The sequence below is a fragment of the Chiloscyllium plagiosum genome, unplaced genomic scaffold, assembly GCF_037043375.1.
Source record: "Chiloscyllium plagiosum isolate Xiang-an unplaced genomic scaffold, Cpla_swu_hap1 HiC_scaffold_1, whole genome shotgun sequence".
NCBI lineage: Eukaryota > Metazoa > Chordata > Chondrichthyes > Orectolobiformes > Hemiscylliidae > Chiloscyllium > Chiloscyllium plagiosum.
Window position 1 is genome coordinate 2,416,575 of NW_028270139.1, and position 23,729 is coordinate 2,440,303.

At 42.0% G+C, this 23,729-nt stretch overlaps 1 protein-coding gene across 5 annotated transcripts in view; it reads right to left on the reverse strand.

Annotated features, from left to right (window-relative positions):
• Positions 1–2,852: 2,852 nt before the first annotated feature.
• fhdc1 (FH2 domain containing 1) overlaps positions 2,853–23,729 on the reverse strand; it is a 211,650-nt gene continuing 190,773 nt past the window's right edge. For all 5 annotated transcript variants that reach the window (XM_087999865.1, XM_043700016.2, XM_043700029.2 and 2 more), the window contains exons 6-13: positions 17,351–17,436; positions 14,226–14,326; positions 13,021–13,091; positions 12,809–12,916; positions 11,930–12,000; positions 9,944–10,061; positions 7,353–7,517; positions 2,853–6,581 (exon numbers count right to left, since the gene is read on the reverse strand). In XM_087999865.1, coding sequence (XP_087855991.1) covers positions 4,188–6,581; positions 7,353–7,517; positions 9,944–10,061; positions 11,930–12,000; positions 12,809–12,916; positions 13,021–13,091; positions 14,226–14,326; positions 17,351–17,436 — 3,114 coding nt within the window. In that variant the 3' untranslated portion in view covers positions 2,853–4,187. The remainder of the gene's footprint in view (positions 6,582–7,352; positions 7,518–9,943; positions 10,062–11,929; positions 12,001–12,808; positions 12,917–13,020; positions 13,092–14,225; positions 14,327–17,350; positions 17,437–23,729) is intronic.

Genomic DNA, 23,729 nt, shown 5'->3' on the forward strand with positions numbered 1-23,729 from the left:
TACTACATGAATAATCATTTGAATATAATATGAAAATAAAATCTAAACAGAGGTTGCAAGAGTTGGAATTTACAGCTCTTGTATTCAATGACAGCCAATGCCAAATTCAGAATCGGGTACTTTTTCAGAGACTCCATTCCTGTCACAGATGAAGGTTTTTTTTTAATTCATTCGCAAGTCGCGACTGTCTAGGCTAACCTTTACTGCACCAGGCCTGAATTGGAGCAGTTCATCAACTTCACCCACAACGTCCACCCTACTCTCAAATTCACTTGGTCCACTTCGGACACCTCCTTCCCTTTTCTTGACCTCACCATTTCCATCTCATGCATCAGTCTCCAGACGGACGTTTACGACAAGCCCACAGACTCTCACAATTACCTGGACTACACCTCCTCCCACTCAGTATCCTGCAAGAATTCCATCCCATTTTCCCAATTCCTCTGCTGCATGTGCTCAGAGGAGGAGACCTTCCCCTCCCAACCATCCCAGATGTCCACCTATTTTGAACTACGTGTTGCCCCCCCACTCTGTCATCCAGACAGCCCTCCACTGCACCACCTCCACTCCTTGTTCCACTGGCCTCACCCTTCCCTCCATACCCAATAAAGTCAGAGTCCCCCTTGTCCTCCCTCCATCCCACCAGTCTCTGCATCCAATGTATCATCCTTAAACACTTCACCAACTCCAACTACACCCCACCACCAAGAACATCTTCCCCTCCCCACCGCTCTCTGCCTTCTGTAAGGACTGTTCCCTCTGACAGTCTTTGGTTCACGCCACCTCCGCCATCGAACCCCAGGTACCTTTCCCTGCACCCAGAAAAGACGGAAAACCTGATAGTACACCAACCCCCTTCACCTCCATCCAGGGCCCCAAACAGTCCTTCCAGGTGAGACATTCACCTGCCTCTCCTCCAACCTGCATCAGGTGCTCCCGATGTGGTCTTCTCTACATTAGGGAGACTGAATGTAAACTTAGGGAATGATTCACTGAGCATCGCATGGGGGCCCACAGGGGCCAACCGGACCTCCCAGTCACTGACCATTTCAATTCCCCTTCCCACTTTCTTTCTGACATGACCATCCTTGGCCTACTCCATTGCCACAACGAACTACAGTGCAAATTGGAGAAACAACACCTCATCTTCCGCCTGGGCAGCCGACAGCCCGGAGGACGTAACATTGTGTTCTCAAGTTTCAAATAATGTCCTTCCCCATCTCCTGTCTCCCTTCCCATTCCTTCCACTCCTCCCTGTCACCAACTGGATTCATTCCTCTCATTGACCAACCAGGTTGTACCCTCTGCCTGTCTTCACCTATCCCCACTTCACCACCCTGTCCTCGGCATGGCCTTTATCTGCAGCTCCTCCCACACCCACCCCCAGTCCTGAAGAAGGGTTATACCTGAAATGTTGACTTCTCCACCTCCTGATGCTGCCTGGCTTGCTGTGTTCTTCCAGCCTCCTGCCTGTCTACCTTGGATTCCAGCAGCCGCAATTTTATTGCCTAGAGGCCAGTTAAGAGTCAACCACATTACTTTGCTCTGGAGTCATATTGAGATCAGACCAAGTAAGGACAATAGTGAAACAAATGGGTTTTTCCAACAATTGACAATGGTTTTCATAGTCACCACTCTTATTTCTCGAATTTTATTCCACCATCTGCCATGGCAGGATTTAAACCAGGCCCCCAGAACATTACCTGGTCTCCAGATTAACAATCCACAAGGCCATCACCTTTAAGTGAAATCAAACATCTTCAGAAACACCAAACACATGAATTCATTTGCCTGACATACAGTGATACTGAAGTCAACGGAGCTGAATATCAGATTGGTATACAGCTGGCAACTGGTGTGACACTGTTCCAGCCCCGATCAAATCCCAATCTCACTCCTAGAGTCTCTGTCAGTTTATCTCAACTGTCTGTGATGTAATTAATGTAACAGTGGGCAGTTATACGCCTCACTAAAAGAAAATACAAGCACGACATAACGAGCCAGAACTTACTTTTAATACTTGACTGAACAGAAGTTATGTGGAACGTGCAAATGTTACTGTATACAACACTTCATTTCAATTTACAAAGATACATCACTTTTGTTCACAACTTGAAGGTTACCGTACAATCTGAAATGGCCACTGAGTGATTACATTTGGAAAATCATGATAAAGGCAGCCACTGACAAGGTAAAATGAAGCAGTTATCACCGACATACTGCCCTTTGTTACACAGTGACATAGGATGGGGGATTGATAAGGAATGGAGAATTTGAATGAAGCTAACAAACATCGTAGCCAAATCAGCAAAAGTATATCAGAGACAAAGAAAATGCTTGCACTTTGCCAAATTGAAATGTGAAATATTTTCAGATTGAATATCAGTTTTGTTGTGTTTACATTAAGCTCTCTCTCTTCTCTATTGTGGATGTAAAATAATGTTCTCAAATGTCTCAGTTAAAGACATAAGGAAAGAAAAGAAAAGCTTCCTTAATTTGCCAATAAAAACAATTAAAATGCTATTAATCTCAAGCACAGCGTGGGGTGATTCAGCAGTCTGCAGCCATTCAGACCAAGTCATGTTCAGTTGGGTTCATTTCCCATACAGCATGTGGGTCAGTTAAGAGATATAATGAGCTCAGCTCTAAGAAAAATACACAGTTCATTCAGATTAAAGTAGCCTCTTCAGAGAGACCAGGGTAAAATATATATCCCCCTAAAAATGCTACAGAGTAAGACAAAGAATGGACTGACAAACCATTATTGCAGACAGGCATGAATTTGATAAAGCAATTGTATTTAGATGTATACAGTTTTCATATTTAATCAAAACAGAAGGGAAAATAACTGGCAGTGCAACACCTATATATACAGACTAGCACATTGCTAAGGTATAGGGTCACTATTAAATACAAAATGTGAGGTTCTTTTATAGCACTGTTTGTGCTCAAACGTCACCAGTTAACATCTGATATTGAAAGGGTTATCATCATTGTCAAGATGAAGATTCTCACTGTGGTCTGTGTGTTATTAGCAGTGTCATTGTGCAATTTAGGGCCACTTCTTCAATATTGTGAGAAAGAATGTCCTTTTGTCCAGGGGTATCAGAAAACACAATACAGCCACATACAATGGTTGGTCTAAATCTCAAGTTCAAATTTCTGAACAACCCTACAATCAGTGACTGCTTCATCAAAATAACTGGACACGAATGGTACCGCTCTATGGAATGTAATTACTGAATAATCAGCTATTGTATTTACTGTACAGATTATGCTATGCACTTTTATTATACACATTATACATTATACATATCACAATACAAAAAATAAATTATGGTGCTGCAACTATGTTATCAAGTGGATATGTCAGCCCACTAGTTCGTTCACTGTTATCTCTATCCATTTCTAATCCTCAGCACCAATACCCTCCTCCCTTAAACAGAAAGTAGCAGCCCACCAGAATGATAAATATGCACCTTCTAGAAACTAAAAGATTTAACATTGACACTCACTTTGAAGAGATACATTGAAAAACTACCAAGAGAGATAAGCTAACTTAGCTTGTCTAATTTTTATTGTAATGCATCAAGATCCCATTACGGGCTAACAGCATTCTAACTCAATCCTGCAAAAACACCTTGGACCAGCAATTCTTCCTGAGGAATTCGCAATCATGTTGCTATTAATTAAGATGCTGTTCGGTTCTGGTTCAGCATCAGTAGAATGAGAATGCAAACTTCTATTACAATCATTATTCCCTCATTTGGCCTTCCATTCCTGCTTCCCTCTGTCACAATAAACCTGATGTGGCCAGCATATTTCTCTGGTTATCTGTTCACTGGATGATAGGAGGTGCACTTGTAAAAGGCAGACTGGTTTGAGTGATTTCGCCACCTCCTCCCAGTGCCACAGAGAGCAGTTCTAGCAATCTGGCTGACATCAGGGGGTTAAAGAACAGCAAAGCTTGCGCACCAGTTGGCAATGGAATTTCTGATGACTTTCCGATCCTCCGGCTGGAAGTCTAATGTTCGAGCGAGTACCATCAGCTTGACAAGATGTGGGACAACATCATGCACCAATGAAAAGTTGAGCTGGGTGCTCATGAGGAGTGAACTTGCCTTTCAGAAGGATTCCCTCATCGCCTTTAACTGGATACTACCCGAATCTACACACAATTGGAAAACTCACTTCCATTTCAGTACCCGTTCTGGAGTTTTCCTAACCCGACCAGAGTCTGCTGCTGGGACAGGTTTCTTTTCTGTAGATTTCAGCAAACTATTGTTTCCTGTGCAAGTGATTTCAGTTTTATAGCTCGGTGTTTTACTCGCCTCTTGAGTCTTGCTCAATGGTTTTTGGCTACCTGCCCTTTTTAGATGAGCATTTTCATTGCTCCTTGTGTGGTTTGTCCCAGTGTACTTTGTTGTTGTTTGCCTTTGTGAAGCAGCTCTGGTAAGACTTGTTGTCTTGGGGGTTTGTGGAGATGTGCCGGGGATCCGCGCGGACTCTATCTTTTGGCGTCGAGATGATGATGCCACAGTATTCCTGGCAAAGTTAGGAGTTGGGTTTGGTGTGGCAATGCCACTTCTCTCAGTGTCTCCCCCTGCCCCACCAGTGTCTGTTCTCGACTTAGGGAAACCTCTTGTACTTGAGCGACAGATTTTAGTGCTTTCCTCTGGTTTCGGCCTGGGGATATTGTGGACTGGTTTAGCACTAGGTTTATGGAGGGAATCTCTACGCTTTGGCAGACTATTTGATGAGCTATCCAAAGAGCTAGTCCCCTTTGTTGTCTTCTGATCTGCAGTTGTACAGCTGAACCTCCGGGGGGTCTTTGAGCAGCTGTCCCTCCTATTCGACCCTGTTGCCTTTTGTGACTGTCTTAGTCCATCACTATTTGATGTTTTCGTTTCCAGTCTTTTAACACTATCTGATCTTCTAGTTGACTTTGAGATTGGCATAATCTTTTTTATTTCATCGTTATCTGAGTGGCTTGCTGTTCTTGGAGATTTGGGATGGACTGCACTACTGAAATAATGCCCTGTTGCTTTTACAATGGCCGCTGTTTTCTCTCTAACAGCCTGAGACTGCTTTACATTGGAAACCTGCTTTGCCTTCTTTGGCAAATCCAATTTCAGAGAGACTGCCTCATCAGTTAAAATGTTTTGATTGGCTATAGCTTTAGTGACAGGCAGAGAAAGATGGTCCGATGTCATGCGCTCTAACTCATGAGATGTTGCAATCTGGTCTCTGATCTGATTATCTTGGCTTTCCCAAACCTGACGTGATTCTTCGATGATTTCTTGACAAACAGCTTTTATTTCACATTTCTCTGAAGATCCAGAACGGTCCACATCATCTGTGTATCCCAACACAAAAAACACAGTTCCACACTCCTTATTTGGAATAAGGCTAGTGGGTGACTTTATGATATCTGAGTTCAATATAGAAACATCAGTGCTTTCATTCACTTTGTCCTTTTGTGGAGATGAGTGCGGATTTGAAACACAGTAAGGCTCATCATTGGAGTAGTTAAGGTTGGACAAAAGTACACTTGAGTTGGAGACACCAGGAGGCTGAAAATTCATATCTGTCTCGGGAGTCTGCAAACTCACATCTGTATCAGGAGTTTTCAAACTCACATCTGTGTCATGAGTAATAATACTCATACCTGTATCAGTAGTCTGCAAACTCACATCTGTAACAGAAGTCTGCAAACTCACATCTGTGTCAGGAGTCTGCAGACTCACGTCTGTGTCAGGAGTCTGCAAACTCACATCTACACTAGGAGTTTGCAAACTCAAGTCTTCTGCGTACTCTATGTCTGTTAGTGTAATTTCGTCACAGGTTGTTACTTGGCTAGAGTCAGCTGCTTTTGAATTGGAGTAATTAAAAATTTGTAAACCTTCAAGGACCCCAAGTTGCTCTCTGACTGCAGTAATCTGGTTTATATTTGTGGTCGCTGTGCTCTTTGTGTGATTCCAATTCTGTCTTATATTTTCATTGTTATTGGCAGCTTCATGTCCAGTCTGACTGATTGCATTGTCAGTCTCTGTGTTCCCTATGTTTGTTGTATAAATACTCTCTGTGTTCTCAGTAATGTAAGGCACAGCAGAGGCTCTGCGACGCAGGCTGTCTTTTACAGGCGTGCTAGGAGAAGAGCCCCAGTCTGAGTCAAAGTATGCATTATCTAAACTGCCTTCTCGAGTTTCTGACATCTCCTGCCAGGCTGCCCTCTGTCTGGAGCATCGTGCCATCGATCGAGGGATACTGTTGGATTTGGCCTGTTCATCTGTTTCACCAGCCTGCAGAAAGGACAGTAAATGGCTGTCCATAACCGAGCCTCCAGCCGAGCGGATGCGTCTGCTTCGTGTTCTTTTCACACCCCCCGGGCTTTGGGAACTTCGTTGTGTGAAAGCCAGAAGCTCATGGAGTCCATCTTTGATGAGAAGCTCCACATCATTTTCACTACTGCTCCGTCCGAATACAGCTCGCTCACCAGCCACCCACAGATGTCGTTTCTCTTCCAATTCCTTTAGCTTCTGCTGTTGACGGAGATCCTGGATTTCTCTGTCCCTGTTCTCCTGGGGAACAGACATTTCAATATTTCAGTCGCCAAGTATACATCATTTCAGGTCAATGACAATTTCTCATGTATAACTTAAAATAAATTCAGTGAAAAAAAAACAGATCAATTAGAGTTACCAGTTGACACACATGTGCATCAATATACAAACCTGATGCTGACATTTGCTCGCAGTACCATTCGACAGATCTCAACAGCTCTTCAATTGCTGATCAAAGTAGGGATGAGAGTTTGAAGTTAATTTAAAAACATGGGATAATGGCTATTGAGCCAGATTCTTTCATAATCAGATATCCACATGTAAAGATTCCAGCTCGGGCACTGGTTAGCAAAGAGGAATTTTAATGAGTTTTTCTCCTCTGCAGCTCAGGAAGGAGTGATAAACCCAATAGGTGATTCCTACTGCTGCTCTGGCTGAGAACAATCAACTCAACTGAGACTGCAGGCCAGATTGGAGGATTTCCTTAGCACCATGTGATTCTGTTCCACACTGACCAGTGCAACTTCCAGTTGACATTGCAGAGCTGCTGGCCTGACTGCACAGCTGCTCCACCCAACTGTATTTACCATAACTGCAGCTGGTACCTGGTTTCAAAACTTGAGATCAAACAATTAAGAGAATTTCTTTCTGGCATTCAGTAAACTTGATCATCAACGCTCAGGCTGCTGTCAGACATTTCTGGGATGGATTCGCTTCGCACAGTGAGAAAAAGTACTTGCAAAGCAATTGCAACCATTCTAGATCAGAGTAGGATATGATCTGTCTTACCTTGACAGCTTTTTTAAAACGCTCACAAAAGTCTCGAAATATCTTAAAACATTCTTCTAATTTCATTGTTTCTTTATCTTCACAGAAGAAGTCGATGAGAGTGTTGGTCTCCCTTTGCAAATCCTCTCGCTCTCTCTCTAATTTATCCACTTCTTTTAAAGCTTGCTACAGTGAAACAGACACAGACTGTGTGAATGCTGGATGGAAATCAAATCAAAAAGGCCTACATTTTTAATAAATATCAACCACACACAAAAAAATAAACTAACATTAAAATACCACCATCCGCCCCTTCAACCTGGAACCCATTTTGCTATGACACTATGAGGTTATTTAATCCCTGTCACTGAGGTCAAAATTCTGCAACTCACTTTCCAACAGCAGTGTATGTACCGACAGCTGTGGTTCAAGAAGGCAGCTCATCACCATGTTCTCAAGGGTCGTTAGAGATGGGCAGTAAATGCCAGTCTTACCAGTTACATTCCATAACAAAATAATGAAACCTTATTTTAAAAAGTTATACAATGTGAATTTGTGGATTTCAACACCTTCTCAAAACATGTATAAAATAGCTTTCTTCATTTTTCAAAATATAGTAACACGATTTAAAAAACAGATAGTACTGAAAGATATCCAACATCAGTCATGTGGGATAATTATTACACATAATTATAAAACTATTTACATTACCGTTAATGCATTAATTAAAACTATTAAAACTAATTATTGTAAAATGATTACATTTGAATCATTGAATTACACCTGTCAAATTTTGCTCTGTTCTGTTTTGAGAAAACAGGAAATGTTACTCATTTGTAAGTCATTGTAATGCATGTTTCCTTCATGCATTATAAGTTCATGTGAATGCCCAGTTTGTTCTGCAAGGTGACCATCCTTGGTATCCTCATTTACAAAGTATTCTCGGGTATGGAGACTTGCTCTGTCATTCTACGAGATTGTTCCTTTCCCCCTGCAACTCTAGGAGAAAGTGAGGACTGCAGATGCTGGAGATCAGAGCTGAAAATGTGTTGCTGGAAAAGCGCAGCAGGTCAGGCAGCATCCAAGAAGCAGGAGAATCGACGTTTCGGGCATGAGCCCTTCTTCAGGAATGAGGAATCTTCAGGAATGAGGAAACCTGATTCCTCATTCCTGAAGAAGGGCTCATGCCCGAAACGTCGATTCTCCTGCTCCTTGGATGCTGCCTGACCTGCTGCGCTTTTCCAGCAACACATTTTCACCCCTGCAATTCTATACTTGCCAAATTCCAAATTCTTGTGTTTCATAAATGTTTCTTACTTGGACATGTGTGCTATGATTACAAATCTCCCCACTGCTAGAAGGCTTGGACTAATCTTTTAAATTATATTAAATGTCAAAAAATAACTCTTTCAGCCTTAGACTACATGCTTAGAATTAATTTCCACATCTGATAGAAATATTAAATATTTTTATTCTATCCTTAGACTGCTTGCAGCAGAACAGAGTTTTAATGACACAGTTGTTAACTTCATAAAATGAGATTTCATGATGGTTTTTTTCCTAACTTATAATCATGCCTTTATTTGTAAAATGACAGACATATCTTTTCAGGCATAATGATAACAGATTGGATTAAATACTTTTTGGTGATTTAGTCCATCAAAATTCTGCACATAATTTTATAAATTCTAAATATATTTTTAATAGTGTAATTCTAACAGAAACAGAATACATTTTGAGCATATTCCGGGTGGCACCATGGTTCAGTGGTTAGCATTGCTGGACCCGGGTTCGATTCTAACCTCAGGCAACTGTCTGTGTGGAGTTTGCACATTCTCCCTGTGTCTGCATGGATTTCCTCTGGGTGCTCTGGTTTCCTCCCACAATCCAAAAATTTGTAAGATAGGTGAATTGGCCATGCTAAATTGCCCACAGTGTCCAGGTATGTACAGGTTAGGGTGGATTGGCCATGCTAAATTGCCCATAGAGCCCAGGGATATGTAGGTTAGGGTGGATTGGCCGTGCTAAATTGCCCATAGTGTCCAGGGACGTGCAGATTAGGGTGGATTGGTCATGTTAAATTGCCCATAGTGTCCAGGGATGTGCAGGTTGGCATGGGAAATGCAGGTTTATAGGGATGGCATGGTCTGGGTGGGACATTCTTTGGAGGGTCGATATAAACTCAATGGGCTGAATGACCAGCTTCCACACTGTAGGGATTCTATGATTTGATTCAGTATTGGAGTTTTTATCCACAAGTCAATACGTGCACAGCAACTGTATGTTATCTATGACTTACTTACAGGATAATTTCTGTACTCAGCAACTAAACATGAGTATTCTGTACACAGTCAAACAAATCTCGCCAGGAACTTTCGATATGTGTGATAGGCACAACATGGAGAGCTTAATACTAACAGTAGCCAACAGACAAAGCTATGTATAGTTATCTTTCTGGCTTAGACTAGTTACTGCAACATGTCAGTGTTGTTCATAAATTGAATACAATTATCTTATATATTCACCAGCAAGATGCTAATTAAGTAATCTTCGCACCTTTGAAAAGCTGTCAAGTGAATAGACAAGCACAGTACCTTTTAACACTGACTCACCTGAGTGAAATCCTCCATTTGATGCAGGAGTTCAAAGTCTTGCTTTAAATTTACTTGCAGCCATTTTGTCCTGCTAACAAGTGATTGCAGCTCTCCATCGATGCTGTCTACTGACAATCTTAAATGAAAATATACATTAACACCAAATCAGAATTCCACATAAGAGAAAGCTTTATACTGGTTTTATTCTCTGCATCACCTCGTAGTTAGCCTTAGACAAAGTCTCCTAACATAAAACTGTACCTGAAATGGCAATAAGTCAATTATGAATGGTGGAGTTTTATGTAAAGCAACGCAGTATCTATTTGAGTAGCTATCACACTGTTCACCAGCACTGTTATAGAGCACTTATGTGAGTTACATGAAAAACACCACAAGTGATGAAAATCTGCAGATGAAGCAGCAAATTCATAGAAAGTCAGTAACTATAATATGCACGGGTAGGTTATGATATCTTCAGGTGCAACCTAACTGAATATTGATTAATCTGCTATATATTTCAGATTTTATTTTATTCATCCAAGTTTTTGTTTGCGAGTTACCACCTTGGACTTCAACTCTATTTTTTTATTTCCTAAATATTGAAATAAGGAATTTTAAAAATTCTGATACCAAACTACATCCCTTTTCTTGCCTTGTTTGCTTTTGAACTTGTTTCGTCCTGTTTCCTTCCTATTGGGAACACAGGATGTCAAAGCTTTCAGAAACAGTGAGTACTCGATTTACAGTTTGACATTAACAATATCAAAACTCTGTTTGAACTACTGGGAAAAGTAGGTCATTTGGACTTTCTATCTCTTTAACGGGCACCTGAACCACTAAAATATCAGCAGAGAATTTGTTCTCTCAATGGCGTAATTCACGTGTGCTTCAGAGGATGCCAGAACAGTAGCAAGTTAAGTGACTGTGAGAATATCTATGGAATTGTGGGAAAGGCAAGGAAGTTGAACATCCAGGGTTTCCCAGAAACATTATCTTATTTCTTGCATCATCTTCAAGGCTGAACTGTAGTGCTTCAAACAGACGTCCCCTGCCATATCCTTACATTATCCTATCATTTAGGTTAAACCTATCGTTAAACCTTATGATAGGTAGGGTCAACGATAGGTTAAACGATAGGTTAAATGATAGGTTAAACGATAGGTTAAATGATAGGTTAATGATAGGTTAAACCTATCGTTTAACCTATCATTAACCTATCGTTTAACCTATCGTTTAACTTATCATTAACCTATCATTTAACCTATCGTTTAACCTAAAATTTAACCTATCATTTAACCTATCATTAACCTATCATTTAACCTACCATTAACCCATCGTTTAACCTATGTTTAACCTATCATTAACCTATCGTTTAACCTATCATTTAGCCTATCATTAACCTATCATTTAACCTACCATTAACCTATCATTTAACCTATTGTTTAACCTATCATTAACCTATCGTTTAACCTATCATTTAGCCTATCATTAACCTATTATTTAACCTACCATTAACCTATCATTAACCTATCGTTTAACCTATCGTTTGTAAGAGGTTATGGTACACCATGATGCTCAGACCCAAAGGTGAGGTGCATTTTTGTGAATCTAACCTGTACTGGTAGCTTTTATCTAGCATGAATATCCAGGTAATGACAAAGCTAAGCACTGCTAATGTTTGCATAGTAGACTCCAGGTACGTGATGGAAACAAAAGGAATAATAATAAACACAATCACTTCATTTATCCCACCTGCAAGTTGACATTGGTTATGGAATAGTTGGAAATCGTGCGTGACCTAAAGATTATCAGGTGTGTCTGCCGAAGTTTGTTTTTAAAATATGAATTATCTGAGCTCTATTTATGACTTCTCTTGGGACAAATGTATAATTTGATAGCTATCTGCTTTGTCTGTTTTGACCTGACGTTTGTTTCCTAATCTTTGATCTGAATGTGTGTGTGTGGGTGGGAGGAGGAACAGAAAATTACAACTTAATGTGTTACCTCGCCGCCTCCTGGACATGCTTCAGCTTTTCAGGGAAAACTGAAAGGTTTGCGTCCTTTTTTTGGGCTTCCTATTGGACAAAAAGACCATTGTTACTGGCTTCTTCTTACAAATACAAAGAGGAATAACTGACACAATTGAAATCGCATTTCATCTTCCTTTGTGTTAGTCAACTTGCGTCAGAACTTTTTCTGATGTGCTGAGTGAAAAGTGAATTATGCTTTCTCAGACCTAATGGCGTATCTTATCAGAAGGTTAACCATAGAGTCATAGAGATGTACAGCACGGAAATAGACCCTTCGGTCCAACATGTCCATGCCGACCAGATATCCCAACCCAATCTAGTCCCATTTGCCTGCACTTGCCCCATATCCCTCTAAATCCTTCCTATTGATATTCCCATCCAGATGCCTTTTAAATGTTGTAATTGTACCAGCCTCTACCACATCCTCTGGCAGCTCATTCCACACATGCACCACCTCCTGCGCGAAAACTTTGCCCCTTAGGTCCCTTTTATATCTTTCCCCTCTCACCCTAAACCTATGGCCTCTAGTTCTTGACTCCACACCCCAGGGAAGAGACTTTATCTATTTATCCCATCCCATGCCCTTCATGATTTTATAAACCTCTATAAGGTCACCCCTCAGGCTCCGACGCTCCAGCGAAAACAGCCTATTCAACCTCTCCCTATATCTCAAATCCTCTTCCCTGGCCCCTTTGCAGAGATGGATTTTCAACAATTTATGATGGGAAATTGCTGTCCAGTTCTGAGCTGATTCCCAGGAAAATGGGAATCTCTTCATTCCCCCCCCCACCATGCAAAGTGTAATTAACTTGATCACTGTTGCGGACACCACAAGTAATGCCTGAATACAAACCAGAACAACAAAGTGCAGCAAGTTCATTCCTGGTTTGTTTGCCTTTGTGTCTGCAAGCTTCAGTAATGAAGAGAGCTTGAAGCCCACAGCATTCCCAGCGTGACCTCCCTAATGAGAAATGAGAAAGATGCCATCCATGAGAAAGAACCATTTGTATTGGTTGTGCGGCATTAAAAATAAAACAAGAAAAAACTTGATTATAAATCACTTACAGCATTCATGATATTGCCGGCCTGCAGAACCAAATGCAGAATTGCATGAAGTTCCTCACACGCCATCAATTCTGAAAAATGTTAATAAGGGTACAAAGTTCAGTTAGACACCAAAAGGCACTGTCAATGGATTGTGAAGCAGACAACAGCATTTTTAGAACTTTGCAACTGAAATATTTGCAGTTTCTTAATCAACAAATGCAGGCATGAGGCAGACATCCACTCAGATCGAAAACCCAACTTCTGAGAAAAAATATTCATCCTCTGGCTTTCTCCCTCCACATCTGAAAGGTTGGACAACCTTTTGAGGTCAGGTTCCTTTGGCAATAGACACTTTAGATTGGATTTGATTAGATTCTCTACAGCGTGAAAACAGGCCCTTTGGCCCAACCAGCCCACACCGACCCTCCGAGGAGTAACCTACCCAGACCCATTTCCCTCTGACTAATGCAACTAACATTATGGGACAATTTCGCATGGCCAATTCACCTAACCTGCACATCTTCGGATTGTGGGAGGAAACCTACGCAGACACGGGGAGAATGTGCAAACTCCATAGAGACAGTCACGCAAAGCGGGAATTGAACCCGGGTCTCTGGCGCTGTGAGGCAGCAGTGCTAACCACTGAGCCACCGTGCCGCCCGAACTTCACTTCACTTCACTATTCTATTCATGCGCAAGTCTAACCAGTGCACGTTGACAGTACAAACAATATATGTGATAATCACAGCTGAGCCCAACGTGTCCTCACCAGGTGTTCACACACATTTGATTTGATTTATTACTGTCACGTGTATCGAGGTACAGTGAAAAGTGTGGTCTTATGTACTTTACGGGCAGATCATACTATACAAGTGCATCAGGGGAACAGAACAGAGTGCAGGATACAATATTGTAGCTGCTGAAAAGGTATAGTGAGAGATCAACATTAATGTTAAAGAGGTCCTTTCAAAAGTCTGATAACATACAGCTGCAGCAGGGCCTGATGGATCACAGTCAGAAATAAGACCCACACCAAAACTATAATCAAGTGGAAAGGTTTGCAAGGCTGGATTCACAGCCACGTTTCGACCATGCATTAAAACGAATATATTGCATTGCAGAACATTACAAACTTTAAAAAATATATATTCATCCTTTCCAAGTGAGTAGATGACTGGCACTTGAGGATTGTGCTAATGTAATTCACCAGGTGTACTGAATACCTTTTGTGGCTGTTCGGATTGCTCTCATTTCTTTGTAGAGAGTAAAGCAGGCAGGAGAAAATTCTTCTTTAAGAACCATAGCCTCCACCCTCAGGGCATAGCTGCAAACCAGAAAAATCATGATCTGTGTTTCATTACACATTTGTATATTCCATTTGCACACATTTGTATATTAATATGGAGCACAGACTGGGCGAATATTTGTTTACACATAAAACTGTGGGGTGGGGTGGGGTGGGGGTCCAGTTGCCAGGCACCACGGTGCAATGCATTGTCCCCATTGGTGTCATTGAAGAACAAGACACAGGTCACATAAAACCAATAGACATGGATGTAGAAGCAGGCAACTCGGCCCCTTCAGGCTGCTCTAACATTCAATGAGATTGTGGCTGATCTGGTCTGACTTGTCTCCCTTTCCCAATAATCCTGGATTCCCTAACTGGTGAGAATCTGTCTGTCTCACCCCTGAATGTACTTAATGAACTGGCCTCTAAATCTTCTGCAGTATAGAGTTCTACAGAATCATTATCCCCTCAGAGAAGAAATTCTTCCTCATCTTTATCTTCAGTTTGCAACCCCTCAATCTTACATTGTACCCTCTGATTCTAGACTCTTCCGCAAGGGGAAACAGTCTCTCTACATCTAACCTGTCAATTCCTCTAAGAATCATATATGTTTCAATATGAGATCATCTCTCATGCATCCAATTTCCAATGAATACAGACACAGCTTACTCATAAGGAACCCCCCCCCCCCCCCCCGCCATACCTAGGGTCAATCTTGTGAACCTTCTCTGGACTTCCTCCACTGTAACTATATTGCTCCTTAGATAAGGGAACCAAAACTGTTCACAGTATTCCGATTATGGTCTGACGCATGTCTTTTATCGTTTTAGCAAAACCTTCTGACTTTTATATACCATTCCTTTTGAAATAAAGGCCAACATTTCATTTCTCTTCCCTATTACCTGACAAATGTTTTGAGATTAATGCTTGAGGACTCCCAAATCAAAAAATGAGACAACTTTCTAGTTTTTCCCAAATTAAATAATATTCAGCTCCTCTGTTCTTACTGCTAAAACGCATATCCTAATATTTTTCCACATTATATTCCATCTGCTGTGTTTTTGCCCATTCACTTAAATTGTTTCTAATTCCTACAGTTGACTTTTTGTGTCATCCGCATTAATTGCTTTCCCACCTACTTTTGTGTCATCTGTAAACTTGGCAATAATACTATACATTCATTTCCCTTTTCCAAATCATTAATATATATTCTAAATAATTGTGGCCCCAATATTGATCCAAGTGGAACAAACACAAAATGCTGGAGAAACTCAGCAGATCCGGCAACATCTGTAAAGAGAGAAGCAGCATTAACATTTCAAGCCCAATATCACACTTCTTCAGACACTGACCCAGGTGGCACTCCACAAGTTACAGGGTGCCATTCTGAAAATGCCCCACTTATATTAACTCTCTTTATTCTATTAGTTAGCCAATCCTCTACCCTGCTTAAAGAATATTGCCAATAACATGGACTCATCTTTTTTAAATAGTCTAACATACTGTACCTTATTGAATGTCTTCTGGAAATTCAAGTATCCTTCATCTACTCATTCTACTTCATCTATCTGTTCATTATCTCTTTAACAATCGGAATATATTTGTCAGGCAGGATTAACCCCTTCATGAAGTGATATTGACTCTGTTTGATCATATTATATATTTGATATTACGAGCTTTCTCATAGTTTTGAACATTTCCCAATGACAGGTTAAGCTAATCTGTTTGTCTCCTTCTCTTTATGAATAAGGCTGTTACACTGGGAGTTTCCCAATCCTCTGGGACTCTTCCAGAGACCAAGGATTCTTGGATGACTACAATCTGTGCATCCGGAATCTCTTTAGACACTTCCTTTCATATTCTAGGATGCAGCCTGCCAGGTCTAGGAAAATGATTAACCTTATGCCCCATTAGTTTCCCTCTAATTATACTTACTGTATTTTCTCACCTCCTTTTGCCCCTTGATTATTTAGTATTTTTGGATGCTATTGGTGTCCTTTACCATGAAGATTGATGTAAAGTAATCAGTCAACTCCTCTGGTATTTCCTTGTTTCCCCATTATTATTTTCCCAGTCACATTTGCAAAGGGGCCTATGTTTATTAGATTAGATTAGATTACTTACAGTGTGGAAACAGGCCCTTCGGCCCAACAAGTCCACACCGCCCTAACGAAGCGCAACCCACCCATACCCCTAACCTAACACTACGGGCAATTTAGCATGGCCAATTCACCTGACCTGCACATCTTTGGACTGTGGGAGGAAACCGGAGCACCCGGAGGAAACCCACGCAGACACGGGGAGAACGTGCAAACTCCACACAGTCAGTCGCCTGAGGCGGGAATTGAACCCGGGTCCCTGGCGCTGTGAGGCAGCAGTGCTAACCACTGTGCCATTGTGCCGCTTCTCTCTTCCTTTTCATCTATTTAAAGAAGCACTTACAGTCTATTTTGAAATTACTAGTTTGCCCTCATAGTTTAGTTCCTCCCTCTTTATTATTTGTGATCATCTTTTTTTGGCTTCTAAAACTTTCCCAGATCTCTGGCAGAGCACTAAACTTTGCAAAGTTGTCTTTTTTTTTTAATCAATTCAATACTATGCTCAACTTCCTTGGTGAACCATAGTCAGTTTAACTCGTTCCTAGAATTGTGAGTCAGGAGCTCGCTGCTTAAATATCTTTCATTGTTCCTCAACTGTTTTACTGCTGAACCCTTTTCTCCCCCTCCCCCCCCCACCACTCTAGCCAACTCTGCCCTCTTCTCTATTTCATTACACTTACTTAAGTAAACACAGTTGTTTCCAACCCAAGTTTCACACCCTCAAACAGAGTACTAAATTCTAACATGTTATGGTCATTGTTTCCTGGTGGATATTTTACTCCTGAGATCATTTGTTAAACCTGCCTTATTATGCATTAACAGATCCAAACTAGTCTGATTTCTGGTTGGATCTATAATTCGCAGCTTGTGGTAAACATGTGCTTACAATCAATGTAGTCAGTAAAGTAGAAACAAATCATAGTCCCTTGGTTTTTTTCAGAGCAGTGTCATGTTATCTTACCTTGGCACACGCAGCAGCAGGACCATGAATGAATCTGCAAGTGATAGCTTGTTCACATCATCTTTGAAGGCTTGTAACCTCTTTACCTGCAGGATTGACATGTTACTCAATGGATACTGTCACTTCTTGTAATGGAAAATAACGAGGAATGAAACTTGCCAATTATTGGCACATTTTAAGATATGACTTGTTGTGAAAGCCAAACACAATAATAAAAAAAGTGTGCAAGTGATACCCACTGAATTGCAAAATCATCCAATTCTTACAGCGCAGAAGACCTTGTGGCCCAGCATGTCCACACTGGCTTTCTACAAGAGAAACTCACATTACCCTGCTGTCTCCATATCCCTGCAATTTCTTTTCCAAGTGTTTTTCCATAAATCTTAATCAAAACTGCTTCCAGTGCATTCCTAAGGAATGTACTCCAGATCCTAACCACTCCCTGTGTGAAAACATTTCTCCTCATGTCAACCATACGGTCACAGAGTCATAGAGATGTACAGCACGGAAACAGACCCTTCGGTCCAAGTCATCCATGCCAACCCGATATCCTAACCCAATCTAGTCCCACCTGCCAGCACCCAGCCCATATCCCTCCAAACCCTTCCTATTCATATACCCATCCAATTGCCTTTAAATGTTGCAATTGTACCAGCCTCCACCACTTCCTCTGGTAACTCACTCCATACAGGCACCACCCTCTGTGTGAAAAAGTTGCCGCTTAGGTCTCTTTTAAACCTTTTGCCTCTCCCTTCAAACCTATACCCTCTAGTTTTGGACTTCCCCCACCCCAGGGAAAAAAACTTTATTTATTTACCCTATCCATGCTCATCATGATTTCATAAGCCTCTATAAAGTCACCCCTCAGCCCCTGATGCTCCAGCGAAAACAGCCTTAGTCTATTCAGCCTCTCCTTATAGATCAAACCCTCCAATTCTGACAACATCCTTGTAAATCTTTTCTGAAGCCTTTCAAGTTTTACAACATCCTTCCTATAGCAGGGAGACCAGAATTGAATGCAGTATTCCAACAACAGCCTAACCAATATCCTGTACAGCCACAACATGACCTCCCAACCCCAATACTCAATGCACTGACCAATAAAGGAAAGCAGACCAAATGCCATCTTCACTATCCTACCTGTCTGCAACTCCACTTTCAAGGTGCTATGAACCTGCACTGTAAGGTCTCTTTGTTCAGCAACACTTCCTAAGACCTTACCATTAAGTGTATAAGTCCTGCCCTGATTTGCCTTTCCAAAATGTAGCAGCTCACATTTATCTAAATTAATCTCCATTTTCCACCCCTCAGCCCATTAGCCCAACTGATCAAGATCCCGTTGTAATCTGAGGTAATCTTTTTCGCTGTCCACTACAGCTCCAATTTTGGTGTCATCTGCAAACTTACTGACTATACTTCCTATGTTCACAGCCAAATCATTTATATAAATGACGAAAAGCAATGGACCCAGCACCGATCCTTGTGACACACCAGTGTCAGAGGCCTCCAGTCTGAAACGCAATGATCCATCACCACCCTCTGTCTTCTACCTTGGAGCCAGTTCTGTTTTCAAATGGCTAGTTCGCTCTCTATTCGTGTGACCTGACCATGCCAACCAGTCGCCCATGTGGAACCTTTTCCACTGCCTTACTGAGGCCTGTATAGATCATGAGTGGTGCTTTTCTCATTCACCTTAAATTGGCGACCTCTGGTTTTTCATCCTTCTGCCTAAAGGGAACAGTTTCTCTTTATCTACCTTTCTGGTTTTCTTTTATCACCTCTCCTCTGAACTATCTCTTCTCCTAAAAAGACCGACTCCAAATTCTCCAAACCATCTTTATTTAAGGAAGTCTTTGTCCCTGAAACCGTTCTCTTAAGTCTTCCCTGCACCTATTCAAAAGCCTCCTAATTCTTGGAAATTGCATTGCACAGCGTTAGCCAGTTGGGACTGATTCAGTGGTTTATAAGAATCATTATGATTTCTTAGTTTTGGATTCAATGTGTCTATTTACAAAGCTCAACTTCCCAGATGCCTTTTTAGGGACCTAATAACATGCATGCATATAAACCCAACTCTCTCTCTGTTCCTCCAACTCCTTTAGAATGGTTTCCTATAGTTTATTAATTGCTTGGCAGAATCAAACTTGAACATTGTTGAAAGGGGAGACGTGTTGCAGAAGCTTTTTCTCTTGTACTCATCAGGACAAATGCAGGAGTACCGACTCTTACATGGTCACATCTCTGTCCATTACCAACACTTAGAAGGACATATTGTTGATTCAAGCAGCCAACTGTTTTGACAAGTGGGCCAATGAACGTTTTGATATGAGATGTGCCTACTCTACCTCAAATTACCCATGGAAAGAAATAGGACTTGAAAAATTGAAGCAAGGAATTATTTTTGGTATTATGGGACCACTTCAACAACTGCTTGCATTTTATATATCTACTAAATGTATACAAATTGCTCAAAATTACTTCACAGAACTGTAACAGAAGAAAGAAAGAGATATGAGAAAGGATGATGAAATAAAAGATGGGGAGTGAAAAATGACATGGTGAGGTGGAATGTTTCAGTAAAGGAATCTGATTGTGAGGCCTTGATGATTGAAGCTGCTGAAAATGTGTTGCTGGAAAAGTGCAGCAGGTCAGGCAGCATCCAAGGAGCAGGAGGATCGACGTTTCGGGCATGAGCCCTTCTTCAGGATGATTGAAGGAAAGGTGGCCATTTTCAAACAACCATCAGATTGGTGGTGTGGTGTATCATTACCATACATGTGGAAGCTGAGTGTGTGTCCTTCAGTAAGGGGTAACATGTTGGTGAAGAACCAAGAAGGGAACCTAAATAGCTCCTTAGTGGCTTGATGTTAGCAGGACTTCTACACTTAATTGTAAGGTCCTAGGGAGTGTTGCTGAACAAAGAGACCTTGGAGTGCAGGTTCATAGCTCCTTGAAAACGGAGTCGCAGGTAGATAGGATAGTGAAGGCGGCGTTTGGTATGCTTTCCTTTACTGGTCAGAGTATTGAGTACAGGAGTTGGGAGGTCATGTTGCGGCTGTACAGGACATTGGTTAGGCCACTGTTGAAATATTGCATGCAATTCTGGTCTCCTTCCTATCGGAAGGATGTTGTGAAACCTGAAAGGGTTCAGAAAAGATTTACAAGGATGTTGCCAGGGTTGGAGGATTTGAGCTACAGGGAGAGGCTGAACAGGCTGGGGCTGTTTTCCCTGGAGTGTCAGAGGCTGAGGGGTGACCTTATAGAGATTTACAAAATCATGAGGGGCATGGATAGGATAAATAGACAAGGTATTTTCCCTGGGGTGGGTGAGTCCAGAACTAGAGGTTTAGGGTGAGAGGGGAAAGATATAAAAGACACCTAAGGGGCAACTTTTTCACACAGAGGGTAGTGTGTGTGTGGAATGAGCTGCCAGAGGATGTGGTGGAGGCTGGTACAATTGCAACATTTAAGAGGCATTTGGGTGGGTGTATGAATAGGAAGGATTTGGAGGGATATGGGCTGAATGCTGGCAGGTGGGACTAGATTGGATTGGGATATCTGGTCGGCAACGAGTTGGACCGAAGGGTCTGTTTCTGTGCTGTACATCTCTATGACTCTATAACAGGTTAAGCAAGCTGGATCACACTGTTATCGTGCAGTGGTATTTTTGATAACAGGGTGCTGCCATTAATGCAGAACAACATTCTACCCACCATCCAATTCAGCCACAGTGTCACTGAATTTCAGTACTTGTGCAACGCCAGGTATACAGGCTGCACATCCCAATAATCTGCCATTCATCAACAACATATTGCTGTGGCTGATCATAACCAGCACAGTACAGGCTGTACTCAACCAGCTCACTATTTCAGTACTGACAAGGAAAGACACCTTTTGGTGAAACTTTACATCTTGCACTCATCAGAATAATTTGCAACTCAGCAGGAAAGCCAAACACATATACTGCATGAGGAGTGTGCTGATTCATTTGTAAGTGGACTCTGACTGGTAGAGGTTGCCATGGAGAATGCATCAATTAATGATGGTTAACAGTTAACTGCTAAGTGTTTAAACTGTCAATCGGGTTGACAACTTCGACTGGACAAGGCACTGCCCTGAGAAATGAACCTGTCATCTACTTTGTTGCATTGAAACAGAGACTCTACCAATCCGGATTGCTTGTTTGCCAAATAAACTCACTCACTCTCATGCACTGATTATCTGATACTGATTGTCTCTATCTCCTTGGGAGGCCACTAGCAAAGCCGAGAGGTTTTCCTGGTCGGCCTTCTGAGAATGTGGGAGGGCAAATATATTCATCAATGATTTAGAAGAGGGCACTGTTGGTATGATCAGCAAGTTTGCAGATGACACAAAGATTGGTGGAGTAGCAGAAAGCATAAGGGACTGTCAGAGAATACAGGAGGATATAGACAGACTGGAGAGTTGGGCGGAAAAGTGGTAGATGGATTTCAATCCAGCCAAATGTGAGGTGATGCATTTAGACAAGACTAATTCTAGAGCAAATTATACAATGAACAGAAGAGCCTTGGGAAAAGTTGATGGGCAGAGAGATCTGGGAGTACAGGTCCATTGTACCCTGAAGGTTGCTGCACAGGTGAATAGAGTGATCAAGAAGGCATATAGTATGCTTGCCTTCATTGGACGGAGTATTGACTATAAGAGCTGGCAAGTCATGTTAAAATTATACAAGACATTGGTTCGGCTGCATTTAGAATACTGTGTACAGTTCTGGTCGCCACATTACCAAAAGGATGTGGACGCTTTGGAGAGGGTGCAGGGAAGGTTTACGAGGATGGTGCCTGGTATGGAAGGTGCTACCTATGAAGAGAAGTTGAATAGGTTAGGTTTATTTTCATTAGAAAAAAGGAGATTGAGAGGTGACCTGATTGAGGTTTACAAAATCATGAAGGGAATAGACAGGGTGGATAGAGACAAGCTTTTTCCCAGGGTGAGGGATTCAATAAGGAGAGGTCACGCTTTCAAGGTGAGAGACGGAAGGTTTAAGGGGGATACATGCGGCAAGTACTTCACACAGAGGGTGGTGGGCGTTTGGAACGGGTTGCCAGCCGAGGTGGTAGAGGCAGGCACGGTAGATTCATTTAAGATTCATCTGGACAGATGCATGAGTAGGTGGGGAGCAGAGGGATACAGACACTTAGGAATTGACCGACAGGTTTAGACTGTAGATTTGGATCGGCTCAGGCTTGGAGGGCCGAAGGGCCTGTTTCTGGGCTGTAAATTTTCTTTGTTCTTTCTTTGTTCTAGCCATGTAGCGTCTATTTAATCCACAAGCTAACAACTAGTGTCGACTCCGGGATAATGAGTGTCAGTTAGATCAATAATTCCTGGTGACCAGAAATCCGATATCAGCTTAATTGGGGGCCTGGTAGTTTGGTTTCCTCAGTGCCAGCGAATTTACATGGGACTTTGTCCATCATTCAGCCATTGTTCCCACTGCCATGCGCTGCATAAATTCTATCCTCAAGAAGACACGGGAGAAGCAAGGAGTAACACGATTTGGAGATGGCACTGGACAGGAGTGAGGAGACAGGTGAGGGCCAGAGCTTTCTACAGCAGATGTTAGATTGGATGAGAGAAAATGGTAGAGGAGTGAATGAAGGGAACAACCAGTTCAGCTCTGGGTCAGGAGGGAACAACATAGCTAATCATTGTATTTAGAATCCATACAGTGTGAAAATAGGGCATTCAGCCCATTTCAACTCTCCAAACAGCAACCCACCCAGGTTCAGCCTCCTGCAATCTTGCATTTCCCATGGCTAACCCACCTCACCTGGACACGATGGACAATTTAGCAAGGCCAACCCATCTGAACTGGAGCCCCCAGAGGAAATCCATACAGGCACAGGGAGAATGTGCAAAATCCACAGAGACAGTCATCCAAGGGTGGAATTGAACCTGGGTAACCTATTGCTGTCAGACAGCAGTGCTGGCCAGTGAACCACAATGCCAGCTCAAAGCCTGTTCTGGGTTTTTGACCTCAGGTAGAATCTGTGGGTCTCGGAGTTGACTTCGGCATATATTCACCAGAATTATATTGAGATTAAAGGCTTTAAATTATTAGGGAAGATTGTTTAGACTCAGATTGTAGCTCTTTGAGAAGGGGCAGAATGGTTGCTTAGTGGTTAGTGCTGTTGCCTCACAGCACCAGGGACCTGGGTTCGGTTCCAGTCTTGACCAACTGTCTGTGTGGAGTTTGCACGTTCTCCCTGTGTCTGTGTGGGTTTCCTCTGGGTGCTCCAGTTTTCTCCCACAGTCCAAAGATGTGCAGGTTAGATGAATTGGCCATGCTAAATTGCCCACTGTGTTCAGGGATGTGTAGGCTCGGTGTATCAGC